The sequence below is a fragment of the Elgaria multicarinata genome, chromosome 1 (assembly GCF_023053635.1).
Source record: "Elgaria multicarinata webbii isolate HBS135686 ecotype San Diego chromosome 1, rElgMul1.1.pri, whole genome shotgun sequence".
In the NCBI taxonomy this organism is placed as follows: Eukaryota; Metazoa; Chordata; class Lepidosauria; order Squamata; family Anguidae; genus Elgaria; species Elgaria multicarinata.
Window position 1 is genome coordinate 88,444,938 of NC_086171.1, and position 14,340 is coordinate 88,459,277.

Below are 14,340 nucleotides of genomic sequence, written 5' to 3' on the forward strand. Positions count from 1 at the left end.
TGTTTGTTTTTATTATGTGTTTTATGGTTGTACGCCACCATGGAAAAATGTTTTAAATTATTATTGTTGTTGTTGTTATTATTATTTCTTACCCATTTCTGTCTGTATTGAGGCAGGGAACAACAAGTATAAAATACATGAAACTGAACTAAAAACATAGCATACATTATTAAAACATCCTAAAATAATTACCTAATGTTTGCCATGTGCTACCAACTGCTCTGTATGCCCCAGTATGTAAAAACTGCTCTGCAGTGCACATTCCGATATCAGGATTTGATTTCAGCTTTCATGGGCCATGTGTAATTTTGTAAATTAGGTCTGCACACTGACCTGGGAGTAAGCTCCATTGAACACAGTAGGACTTACTGTAAATCTGTAACGGATTGTACTACAGGATTCTCTGCTGGGACAGAAGCAATTTATTGGCTAGGACAAATTGGAGAGAAGCCACCATAGACGTGTTCTTCAAAAGCCTTTAGATACCAAGCTAACTGTGAAACTAGAGGATCCTTAACTGTCCTACAAGGTATTCAATAGCAGAAAAAATGTATACCTCTTAAAAATTGAGTTTGTTTATCCTGCGAGTCATTCCTCAATGCTGATGTAATAACACTAATCTCCCGCCATACCACTGGTTGATCTGGAAAATTTACAAACCTGAAATATATAATGGGGCAGGGGTGGGGGGTGAGATTAGAATAATTAATATTTGAAATCAATCAAGAACAGATTTTTTTCTTATGAAAATCCAAATGTTTTGTCCAGTTAGTCATGTTAAGAGCAATACGAATTATGCTAGGGAACAGCAAGTTCTTCAAACAGTCAGCAGGAACTATATCAGTAATAAGGACAATATGGCAATGGCAGAACTCAGAGAGCCCTCTGTCTTTCATGATGAGAGCATTCTTAGTATAGGCATTCTAAACCATTAAACAGAGTTTCTTCTAACAAAACAGAAATCAGTCTGAAATGCCTGATTCACAGCTCTTGTGTCAGTTTCTTGCTATGAAATGGATTAAGACAGTTCTATATTAGAAAAATAAGCTTTACACTGAATTGTCATAATGGAAAGGAACAGAAAGCTCAAAGCAAACAAGAGGAAATGTTTAGAAGTTTACCCAGATATTTCTTGGATCTGAGGTAGCTCTCTCCTGACATGGGCCAGTCAGATGCTTCCAGAAAGCCCAAAGTGAGGCCGTGAAAGCAATACCCCCCCTTACTGTTTGCTCACCCCACCCCAATAACTGGCATAATACCTTTGCAGCTAGAGGTTCCATTTACTACTGTAGCTAACAGTAGCTAATAGCCCTATCCACTTCCCCCATGAATTTCTCTAATCCCCCTTTAAAGCTATCACCACATCTTATTATAGCGAATTCTATATGTTAATTATGTGTTGCATGAATGCTAATCAATCTCACTGATCATGAGATCTAGAAGCGAGGAAGAAAATGTGTCTCTTCACTTTTGTCACACGTTACATAATTTTATCTCTCTGCCCACCCTCAAGTTTTCTTTATTCTATAATCGATTTTGCTCATCTTTACGGTCACTCATTAAAAACCAATACAATTACAAGTGAAGTGGTTTCCCTAAAAATTCAGTCAATGGTTGGAAAATACTTTTTAAAAGGTATCTTACATGTCATAGAGCAATCTGCCTGCTGATGCAGTTCGCTCTGCATTCCTCTCAATAGAGTACATCTCATACTGAAATACAAGAAAGAAGAGTATAAATCACAAAGAAAACATATACTGTATTTCTTCGATTGTAAGACGCCATCGATTGTAAGACACACACTAATTTCAGTACCACCAACAGAAGAAAAAACCCTAAGACACACCCGTGATTCTAAGACGCACCCCATTTTTAGAGATGTTTATATGGGGAAAAAAGTGTGTCTTAGAATCAAAGAAATAGGGTATCTATCCTCCCACTAGATTTCTCAGTATCACACCTCACCTTTTCTACCACACCATAATGAGAAAGGGAAGCGTGGAGGATAGAAGCACTAAAAAAAATTAATGGGATGGGGAGAAGTGAGCTTCAAGCTAGTACTGAATCTGACTGAGCAGTTCATTCCAGCAAAATTAAGATCACAAGGGGTCCAATCTTAAAGGTAGTGCTCAAATAGCTGGGGGTGGGGAGGGACTGACCCAGGCTGAATTAGATAACATTGGAGGGGTTACGGGATGGGGTTGTGTACTTCATTAAGGGTCTCCTATCCTCCCCCACCACCCTCATACACAGCCCACTGCTTCATCACCTCTGTCCGTTTTCTCTTCCTTATGGATTCTCCCTCTTCACTATCAGTGTAATGATTCTTGCTGCTTCTTCCCTTAGCTGCTCAGCTGGTGGGCCCTTCTAAGCACAAACTGTCCATTTACTTTATAGGGAAATTTTGTCAGGGGCTTCATCCTCATCCTTCTTTGCTTCCAAACTTCTGTTTGCTCACTCAGTGAAATTGTTCCCTGGGAACCAGGTGGTTTATATACCTTCTGAACCTGGCAGGCTCTTCCCCCAAATGAGTGCTTTAGTTCAGCTTTTATTTTCATTTAGTTTCAGATACTGAAATTTGTAAAATGTTAAATTTAACTGCCAGACCCATTTTAGCCTGAGATGGGAGAGATTTAATTATATATATACTAAGTTAATACAACACAAAAACCTCATAGCAATACAGAATGGGAATTTCATCACAAACGGCCTTCCACATAAAGCACAACATGTATTTTTAATACAAGGACGTCCAACAATAAGATTTCAAGTATGGACAACAAACTTCTGATCCACTAGCCCCGACGCATGTCTACATTTGACTACGGCTTAACACATCTTTATTTGTACCACAAAGTAGAGGAGGAGGTTGAGATTTCATTCCAATGTTGGAAACAGAGCATGTGAATTGGCAGTATTAATATTTAACATTCCAATATATTATAAATATTATATCCTACAAACTAGTTACCCTGCTATGTACCATCCACCATAAACCAATTTAAAATATCTAGAACAGTCTTCCCTCCTCTTGCCACACATACATAGATTGAAGCTACATACATTTTTTTCTGTTGTCAACAAGCTAAAATTGATTCTAAAATTTATTCTGCAAGTACCCTTTTAAATATTTTTTGGACTAGAAAGTATTGCATACCCAGTTATTTCCTCACTTAATCTTAGTATCTGTTTCTGGAATGTTTTTATTAACAATCACTTCCAAAGGTATGGATAAAATCAACACTGTTTGTATGGCACTTCCAACAGCTACCTCGATTGGGCCGTACACATTGGGAGACCGCAAGGCACTGCAGGGGAGGGAGGTGCAAAAATGTGAACCCAACTCCTCACATAGCAAACTTCATGTCACTACTCACACCCAGTCTGGATGCACGGGTAAGACTGGAGCTGGTCAAATTCATAGCCGGAAATATAGGAAAAGAAATGTACCTGGTGCAAAGAAATCACTACCTGTTTGACCCAGTTCACAAATCCCCAACCAGGCTGTCCAGGTGCTTACCCACCAAATTGGTAACTGGTATGGGGCGGGGGTGTGTGTAGATGGGATTGGAGGTAGAGTAAGTTTGATAAGGTTCAAGACATTTGAACAACACTAACCAAGTGGTTAAATCTTGACACAGCACACCTCTCATTATTTATTAGTTTTATAACATTAAGGTGAGGACAGAGTAAACGGAGAGGTATTCCTCTCATATCCTTCTAAAACTTTTGGGTCATCCAATGAAGAATGGCAAAAGGTTCCAGACAAGAAGGTATGTCCTTCTACAACTTCATTGGCTGCCAGTCCAGGTTCGGGCCCGATTCAAAGCCCTGGTATTAACATTCAAAGCCCTAAATGGTTTGGGGCCAGGTTATTTGAAGGAACGCCTCTTCCCATACGTACCTGCCTGGACCTTAAGATCATCCACAGGGGTCCTTCTCCGCGAGCCCCTGCCGAAGGAAGTGAGGCAGCTGGCTACTAGGAGGAGGACTTTCTCTGCTGTGGCACCCCGGTTGTGGAACGAGCTCCCCAGAGAGGTTCGCTTGGCACCTACATTGTTTTCTTTCCATCGCCAGCTGAAGACCTTTTTATTTTCTCAGTATTTTAACACCTAATTTAACTTAAACTTTGCTGTTTTAATCTCATATTTTAACCTATATTAATTTTTGCTGTGTGGTTTTATTCTGGTTGTGCTTTTTACATTGTACTTTGTATTTGTGTTTTAAATTTGTTGGTTGTTTTTATGCTCTTCATGGTTTTAATTTTTGTGAACCGCCCAGAGAGCTTCGGCTATTGGGCGGTATAAAAATGTAAGAAATAAAAATAAAATAAAATAAATAAATAAGAGTATCTCTACACACAATGAACTGGTGGAATTATCTACCAGAAAATGTGGCAAAAGCCCCTAAACTGGATGGTTTTAGAAGAGAATTCAACATAAATAAGTCTACCAATGGCTATTAGGAATCTTAATGAAATATATGTTGTGGGTTCGTATCTCTGCTCAGCCATAAAACTCATTGGCAAGTCCGTGTGTGTGTGTGTGTGTGTGTTCAGGAAGGAGATGTTATAGGTCAAGTCTTAAAATGGAAAGGGAAGTTTGAAAATGTGAAGATTTAGATGTTTAGATGTTTTTATTTGCCCAGGTAGAACTGTTTCTACTCCATTCCTATTTTGTTTTGCTCTCTCATTTAACATTCACCCTGACAAAAAGTTTGGATGAACTTGGAATATATTACTTTACTGCTAGATCCGGATTTTTTTCTAATGGGCTAGCACAATATTTTTGATAATTTGTTTACTGTGCGGTTTTCCACATTGGATTTTGCCCATACAGATCAAGCATGTGACAACTAACCGCTCACCTCAGTCCTCACCTGATATGTGGATACTGGGCGGTATAAAAATGCAAGAAACCCCTAAGGAGGTTCGCTTGGCACCTACATTATATGCTTTTGGACACCAGGTGAAGCCCTTTTTATTCTCCCAGCATTTTAACAGTCTATAAATAAATTTTTACTTGGTGTTTTAAATTTGTAATTTTGCATTGCTGCTGTTTTTATCTGGTTGAGCTTCTATATTGTATTTTATATTATGGTTTTATACTGTTGTTTTATACTTTGAATGTTTTTAATTTTTGTGAACTTCCCAGAGAGCTCCGGCTATTGGGCGGTATAGAAATGTAATAAATAAATAAATAAATAAACGAAATGAAATAGTGACAGCTGTCACTTAAGACAGGATGGCTGCAATACACACACCCGGTTTACATTTTTGGGACAGCAACACCAGATTATACAACAGAGCTATTATGAACTCCTCCTGGTACCTACAACAGGAGGTAAAAGAATACCCGAAATTTGTAGCTTTGTCTTGGTGCATGAAACATGGGCAGAATATTTAAAAACACAAAGTCCTATTTCCCCCCAGACAATCCAACGTTGTATCCAATGTTAGACCCTACTTGGAGTAGACCCACTGAAATGAAGGGGACTTAAATTAGTCGAGCTTAAGTCCCATTAATTTCAGTGGGTCTACTCTAAGTAAGGGCTGACACGGGATACAACCAAGGGAGACCCAAGTTTTGAACAGTGTTGATTGCAATTCGCTTCTGCTAGAAACCCACCCAGAGGCGGTGGGACTTAACGGGAGCAGCCCCAGAACAGCGGGGATGAATGGAATGGAAGGAGCCGCCCCGGCCAGCGTTGCTCCACAGACCTGGATGTTGAAGTCGGCAGGGTAGAGGCTCCGGGCAGTGATGAGCCAGGCTTTAGCCGCCCATAAGTCCCCCTGGACCAGCTCCCGGGCTCGCTTCACCAGGAACTCGCAGTCCCCCTGCGCCGACATCTTGGCCGCCGCCGCTGACGCCCCGCTCCCTTACAATCCGCGCATGCGCACTATACGAGGCCCAGACAGCGCCGCTTTCCAGGACCAATGATGTGGAGGTGCTTTGCGCATGCTCCCTCTCTGCCATGGCCATAGGCTCATAAAAAAAGAGTGTAAACATTAACTTACCATAAACTTTAAAAGTAGTAGATTGACAATACCGTTTCGGGAGATAAGACTTCCTGGCTAATTTTTTTTGCAGGGGAAAAGTGACTGCTTTTTTTTTTAAAGGAAATTCAGGCCGTAGCTAGACTTATTTATTTATTTATTTATTTATTACATTTCTATACCGCCCAATAGCCGGAGCTCTCTGGACGGTTCACAAAAATTAAAAACATTCAAAATATAAAACAACAGTATAAGGTATAAACTTAAGGTTTATCCTAGGATTGTCCTGGGGTCAAACCTGTTCACCTAAGTGCCACACAGGGCATCCAGCACTCAGGCAGTGACGAACCCAGGATGATCCTGCGATAAACCTTAGGTCTAGCTATGGCCTTACTAGGGTGACCCTATGAAAAGGAGGACAGGGCTCCTGTATCTTTAACAGTTGTATTGAAAAGGGAATTTCAGCAGGTGTCATTTGTATACCTGGTGAAATTCCCTCTTCATCACCACAGTTAAAGATGCAGGAGCTATACTAGAGTGACCAGATTTAAAAGAGGGCAGGGCACCTGCAGCTTTAACTGTGGTGATGAAGAGGGAATTTCACCAGGTTCTCCATATATACAAATGACACCTACTGAAATTCCCTTTTCAATACAACTGTTAAAGATACAGGAGCCCTGTCCTCCTTTTCATAGGGTCACCCTAATTTATATATGTCTGTGTATTAAATATAGAGGTTAACAGCAGAGTCTTGCACATGTCTGTTCAGAAGTAAACTCCACTGAGTGTTGAGGCGACTCCCAGGTAAATTTGTACGGAATTCCACGCTTATCCCCTACAGCGGCTAGATCCTTTGCATACCAGGAAATGGGTTTAAGGGGAAAATGTAAAAACCATAAAAAATCAACGGATGACCCAATCTGATTCAAATTTGGTATGCTTAAAGCTCTCCTTAATATCTATTACTGTGCCAGTTTTGATGTCTTTATCTTTAAAGCTTACGCAGATGTAAGCATTTGTTTCATTTTGCTTCAAATCCTGCTCCTGAGCCCCAATGGCCGCTTGGAAAACAACAAATGATACGCTCGAAAACTAGTAGCAAAATATTGCACTTCTTTTGGCTAAGAAGCGCAATTAAAGCAGGATGCATGGGAGTACTTCACAATAAAAGCAGATTATAAGCTGGAAAACTTCAGAGTCCTTTGCACGCAATTCACAGTGATTGTACAGTATAACGCTGGTGTGATAAAGCACTGTCTTACAGGATACAGTTGCATGAGATCTTGTACTAGTAAATTATCAGTTGCGGAGGCTGCACATTTAAAGGAACCTTTAAGCAAATACACATGCCTTTTAACCAAGTTTGCTTAAATTGTCTGGCAATATATACATGACAATATATTCATGACTCATCCCCCCCTCAAAAAAAAACCACGTTGCCATATTTGCATTTACTAGAATACTGGAGAGAAAAGAGTATTTGTGTCCTGCCCTAATTTCCAAAAAGCTCTTTGAATACTTGCAGTGCGTTATATAAACATGGGCAAATGTTTCTTTTCTTCCTTCCTGAGCACCATTAAATCAAAGCATACACTTGGAAGTTCAAATATTCCTCATGTTTTTAATTTGCTGCTGCAATTTCTCCTGAGTACAATGGATAAGAGTAATGCAAGGGGACAGCTAATAAACTGTGTTCTGGGGAAATTTGTTGGGGGTCCTCACTTAGAATATAAGTAATGTCATACAAGATTCCCTGGCTCACTAGCACTAACCTTCGCTTTCACAGGGAAGTTTGGCATATTTTCTAGGCTGCCTTCTCCATTCATGTGAGGGAACTGTGAGACCCAAGACAGAGCCCCACAGAAACTGAATGTGTACCCCAGAAAAATCCGAGAAATCTCTGCAATGCACAGTGATTCGTAAGCAGACATCAATATGGAAATGTTTTCTTGAAGGCAGAACATTTGGAAAACAGTTGTATAGTTTCTAGGGTGATTTTGCCCATCTCATTTTCAAATTTATCCTCACTTCATCACAAAAGCAGAACTTCCTATGGGTAGCCAACGTTAGTCCTACTCAGAGTAGACCTATTGAAATTAATGGACTTAAGTTAAACTAACATTGGATTCAAACCTATATTTTCTTGTAGGAGCATATGAACTTCAGAGCATACATATAATATAATACAACAGGACAAAACAGCCAAAGCAGAAAAGTCTCTCTCAAAATATGTTAAACAAAGCCAGAAGCAGAACCTTCCTTTGCCCTCAACCAAGACGCTAATGTCAAACTAAAACTTTATTCAGTCAAACAGTCAATTGCCATTGTCTCAATGGCTCCAAAGGGAAGTCTGGCACAATTCACAGTCATGTTTGATGTGGCAAAATCACCACAAGCTGGGTTTCATATTCTGAAAATTACTGTTTATTTTTATTTATTAAAACATTTGTAGAACAATGTAACACAATAAATAATATCCACCACTAAAAACGTATTAAATCATTAACAAATTAAAATTAGTAGATTTTTTAAAGCAATAGAAGCAATTAAAAACAATTAAAACTATGTGCAACCATGGAGAATTTTGCCCTCAAACTAGTGCTTGATAAAAAGCCATGTTTTAACTTGGCACCGAAATAAAGCCAACGTTGGCAGCAGTCAGGTATTCCACAACTGGGGTGCCCTCTCCCTTGTCCCACCATAATGTATGTCTCACTTTGGTGGGATGCGGAGGAGGGCTTCTCCAACAGATCTCAAATCTCAGGCAGGCATATATAGGGAGAGGCGCTCCCTCAAGTACCGAGGTTCCAAGCCGTTTAGTGCTTCAAATGTCATTGCCAACACCTTGAATTCCAACCGGAAGCATATACGCAGCCAATGCCATTCTTTTAAGAACAGTGTTATATGGGCTATATTTGGACGACACAATAGTCAACCGTGTGTTAATAGTCAACTCCACGATTGATTATTTAGGGGATATTCCCCACACAACCGTCAGTTAACTATTACCTAACTGTGTTGACTAGCTCATCCCTCACCCACCCCTGCCCTCTCTCTGTCCTCCCACTGAATAGTTGTGCTGGTTTCCCCTTGCTGCAAAGCCACCAGTCCTTGGGAAGGGGGTTGTTTTCACTGCCCTCCCCCATTTGCAAATTTGTTTCAGCAGATGACTGCGGGTTCCAATCCTGGTTTCTCTAAACCCAAGCCTGGTCCCAACAGGCTCTTAACCATCACCATGTACATTGATGGTGCTATATAAATAAATAAATAAATAAATAAATAAATAATCTTCAATCATACTTGCTCTGAGACCTGCGCCACCTACATTCTAGCCATCATACATTCTGTTCATTGCCCATAGATCTTCTGTAAACCAATGGAATTATGGGCTCCACAACACTGGAGTAGGCGCTCAGGAACAATTGTATCAATGACCTTTTCCATCTCACCATTCCATAGTGAGATCAAGGCCTTGACCAAATCAGCCAGAAAATCCCGCTGAGCATTCAGGAATCCTTCGGATTCCATAAGTCTTCAGGGGTGGACCATCTTAACTGGTCCCCCACCCCTGCAAGGGGGATCTGGTACTGGGTAACCAGATCCAGGTAGTGCGGGAAAAACTCCTAACTGAAACCCTGGTGAGCCACTACCAGTCATTATCAACAATACTGGGCTTAATGGTTCAATTGTCTGACCCAGTTGTCTGGATTGAGTATCCATTACATATCCCAGAAAGGTGTGCAGCAAAGAGGTTTCACTCCCAGGTTCAAATGAAATAGAGCTGGGGGTCATAGTCTGCATAGTCGCCCATTCTGAACGACCTCACACAATCGGCTCATATAAATATTTTAGTCAACGTGAAAGAGAGTTTGGATTTCAGGAACCCCACAAATGTGTTTACAAACAGGAGCAACTGTCCCCCAGGATCACTTTCTGGAACCTAGCACAGTAAGGGCAGAACCACTAGAGTGTGGTGCCCCTAGCGCCACCAGAAGATATCATGGACAACGGTATTGAAGGTCCCTGAAATATACCCTTATGTAAATTGCCCAGAGAGCTTTGGCTAAGGAGCAGTATAGAAATAATAATAATAATAATAATAATAATAATGGCGTAATCAAGTCACATTCTCCTTGTTTCTTTCTACATGTGGAGTTGTAGGAGGAAACCAAAAGCTCCCTCCACCAGCGTTATAGTCTGCTGTCAAGGTGAATTGCATGCAAAGGACTTGACCATGTCCTGCTGTGTTTGTGGTTCTTCCTCCACCCCTATTAGTGATGTATTTTGGCACGCAGAAAGTCCATTTCTTCCGGTAACACAAAAGCACCCCGCTCAAACTTCAAAGTGTATTTTCATCCATCGTTTTCAATTTGATGTTCTGTGGGCGTGTTTTCAAGGGGCGGTATTACTGACGAAAGTGTGTTCAAGGGGTGGTATTGATGACGAAAGAGAGGGGCGTGCCTTTTCTCTAGTGGGTGTTTTTAAATTCCAGTTCAAATCCATTCCTCCTCCTGCTTCCTGGCTGCTGGGTTGAATGAAAGAATGGTCTATTGTACTTTTGATCCTCCACCTTTGCTTTATGAATTGCTTTGGGGGTGGGGATGGGGAAGTGAGAGGGGGATGCATTGGTTACATCATAAGGGGGCTGTGTAGCTTCTCTCCCCTCCCCTTTCCCTCTTGATTGGAAGTGGAATGCAAGGGGAATGCAACACAACCTCCAGTGACAGGTGATAGGAATTTTAGTTGATTAATAAATTGAACTCTATGGGATTTTTAAAATGGAAATTAAACAAATGCTTACATCTGAGTAAATTTTAAAGATAAAGAGATCAAAATTGGCACAGCGATAGGTCTTAAGGAGGGCTTTCAGCATACCAAAATTGAATGTGGTTGGGTCATCTGTTGATTTTTAAAAATTTCCTCCCTGAAACCCTTTGGAGCTTATAGTCCCCTAGAGCGAAGGATCGTAGGAACGTAGGAGCGCTCTTCCATTCCTTTGATCATGTGAAGCTGTGCATCTTTAAGTTCATGAAGATTGTTCAGAAACTGGGGAGTGGAGGGTTGGCAGGAGAGATGCCTCCACTGAGAACCCTGAAAAGGTTTCAGAGAAGGACAACAAAGGATTAACACATAAAAGGCTAAGTAGATGGCGCCTCCTCACAGCAACAGACTTTTGAGGACCTGTACTCAGACCACTAACTGCTAGAGAGTGTTTTAAACAATGGCCCGACTCAAACATCAAGAGGAGCCACCACTGGTGAATCCCCCATGGGACTTCTTGTCATGGCAGCAGCTGCCATTTTGAATGTTAACTCAGCCAGGGTGGGTTATTGGGGTGGTTAACATGTGCAACCCTAAAAAAGCCCAGAGGTTATGAGTGACTTGTCAACCATCCCCAACATACCACCTTTGCTGAGTTTGCACATAACCAGCTACACCCCCCACCATAGCTTAAATATTCAAAAATGGTGGCAACTACCACAACAAGCGCCCCCACTGGGGAATTCCCCCATGGTGGCTACTTGTTATGTGCAAATCAGGTCGCTGTAAGGTGATTTTATTTATTTATTTATATTTATTTATATTTATATATATTTATATATTTATATATATTTATTTATTTATTTATATTATCCATGAGGTGTCATGGTGCCAAACGTGAGGTTTCTAACTTGAACAGAAAAAAATTTGTTTACTTTTTTAGCTTTCAATGCAACCCTATGGGGGGGGGGAATGGAGCTCCGATCCGGATCCGGAGCTCCGAGCGGAGCGGAGCGGACATGGGCGGAACGGGGGCGGAGCGAAGCGGCCCGATCCGCAAATCGCGGATCTGGAAGTGAAGCGGAGCAGGGGGTCCGTGCACACCCATATTAGATATAACAGGATGGGACACTAACAGGGCGAATGTCAATCTTCAATGGAGTAAAACAAGGCTGCGTACTGGTGCCCACATTATTAAACTTTTATATTAAGTAACTAATGAATGATTTGGCAAAGGGATGTTCCCACCCACCCCTGAAATTAGCAAATAAACCTCTGTCTATACTCCTCTACTTAGATGATGCAGTTCTATTATCGTGGACAAGTATAGGTCTAAGATGTCTTTTAAGAGTTTTGGACTGTTATTGTAAGAATGAACTACTGACGATCAACTATGCAAAATCCAAGGTGATGATCTTCTTAAGAAGGAGAATAAAGCATAAGTAAAAGATCAACAACCACCCTATTGAAGAGGCCACATTTTTCTGATATTTGGGTATTGGATTTCACTGTTCGAGCTCATGGTATTAAGGTCCTCATGCATTTCTTCTATACGAAAGGAGGACATTATCTTCCCTTACCTATTCAAGTATTCCACGCTACATTTATCTCTCAAGTGCTATATGGGTTAGGGCTGTGCACCCACTTCCCTATCCGCCTCGGAGGCCGGTTCGGAGCCCCCGAAGCAGCCCTGGTTCGGCTCGGGGACGCTTCGGGGGTGGCCTGACCCACCTCGGCGCTGAAGCCGAAGCAAAATTCGGGCCCTCCGAGGCAACTCGGACTTTTCTGGGTGCCGGCTATGCAGGTGGATGGCGGAGGCAGGTAAGCCCCCTCCCCCTTCCCCACTTACCTGCTGCCTCTACCTCCACCATGGCGGAGGCAGCAGGTAAGGGACCCACAGAGGGCCATCTCCGAAGCGCTGAGGCAGCCCGAAGCTTCAGAGCCAATTGGCTTCGGGCCACCTTGAGCTTCTCCAGAACTGCCTCAGCTTGGATTCGGGACCTCATTCTGAGGTGGAGCATAGCCCTAATATGGATCCCAACTCTGGGTACATAAAAGCTTTGCCCAATTTGAAATCATGCCAAGTTCCTCCACAAAGTGCTGGGAGTCCCACGCTCTATCCCTCATGCATGTGTGCGCTTAGAGATGGGGCAAATCTCCCTGGAGGCCCACACATGGATTCTTAAGACCCACGATTGGCTAAAGGTGATTTTCATTCCAGTGGGCTTGGCTCCTATGACATTAATGGATGCATGCCAGACAAACTGGAAATCCATGCTTTATGAGAAACTCCAAAATTTGGGTTTCACAACCAGTAACCTAATAGCTTTGGGTTACACAAAAGTCAAAATGCTAATTCAACAACATATCTGGGATGTGGAGCTCCAAACTCATTTAAATAGTGTATCTATCCACTCTGATTACAGACGACGGAAGGGCATCTTTGCCTGCAAATTATCTGCCTAAGCGGCACATGCCCAAATTCAGGAAAGCTTTTACTCTGGCAAGGTACAATGTATTACCTTCTGCCTTATTGGACGGAACATTTAGAAGGAAACCATACCAGGAACGGCTATGCCCCTGTGGGTCAGGAGAAGTAGAAACAGTAGGGCACTTTATGCTACATAGTATTTTCTCTCAGGATTTGCACCCCATAGTTATAACTCCTATTTTACAACAGATCTTGGGGAGAATGGAGAAACAACATCTAACACCTCTAGAGTACTTTCAGATAATGAGTACAAGATCACTTCAAAAGTGGCAGGTTTTTGTGGATCTGCAATTAATCAATGGAAACTGAGACTATTTGGTATTACAGAATCACAATAATTTAATTTTAGCTCTAGACTCCTCTGAATGAGTCACAACTTCTATGTATTGTAAGTATTTTATTCATTGGCTTTTATTATGTTTTTATGTATTCTATATTTTATTGACATGTTTTACTGCTTTTGTGCCGACTGTTTAACTGGGCTACGATCATAATAAAATCAATCAATCAATCTTGTGAGTGTAATATTACGTGGTAAAGCTTCTAGTTTATAAAATGAAACTAGCTTTTCAGCAACTGTTTCATAACCAGCACCTTTATCTTTTCTTTTGGAATTAGCAGGAAAGTAACCTGTTGGCACTTTTTTCCATTGTAAACTTCTTCGCTGTGATCTAAACTGAAACAAAAAAGAAAGAAAAGTTTAAAATAGGAAGACTAAACGATATCATACTTGAGAGCAATCTCAAGTAAAAAAGCAGCCTCTTATGGAAATTTCATATTATTTTCACTAACCCCACCCCACCCCAATTGATGCCACAATACATATGTGTGTTCAAAAAGGTGTAAAATGTTCTCTGAAAGTGTCAGGCTTGCAACACAAAATGCAAGAGTGAAATGAGGGTGAGATCGTGCATCTTGTTGACCAGGGCTGGTGCCAGACTATTTTGCGCCCTAGGCAGAGGCACCACCAGCTCTGGCCCATTTCTGCATTGGCTTCCTTAGGAAAAAAGTGTGTCCCTTGCTCTTGCGTAAGACCCAATTGAGCATTCTCAGCGCCCGCTGCAGCTATGCCCATTCTTGAAACAAATCCTCA

General features: G+C 41.4%; 2 protein-coding genes across 3 annotated transcripts in view; both read right to left on the minus strand.

The window, feature by feature from the left end:
- INTS10 (integrator complex subunit 10) overlaps window positions 1-5,854 on the minus strand; it is a 45,897-nt gene extending 40,043 nt beyond the window's left edge. For both annotated transcript variants that reach the window (XM_063131601.1, XM_063131593.1), the window contains exons 1-3: window positions 5,720-5,854; window positions 1,645-1,712; window positions 557-660 (exon numbers count right to left, since the gene is read on the minus strand). In XM_063131601.1, the coding sequence (XP_062987671.1) occupies window positions 557-660; window positions 1,645-1,712; window positions 5,720-5,848 (301 nt within the window). In that variant the 5' untranslated portion in view covers window positions 5,849-5,854. The remainder of the gene's footprint in view (window positions 1-556; window positions 661-1,644; window positions 1,713-5,719) is intronic.
- The window catches only part of USO1 (USO1 vesicle transport factor), a 306,934-nt gene that overhangs the window by 118,446 nt on the left and 174,148 nt on the right, over window positions 1-14,340 (minus strand). The window lies entirely within an intron of this gene.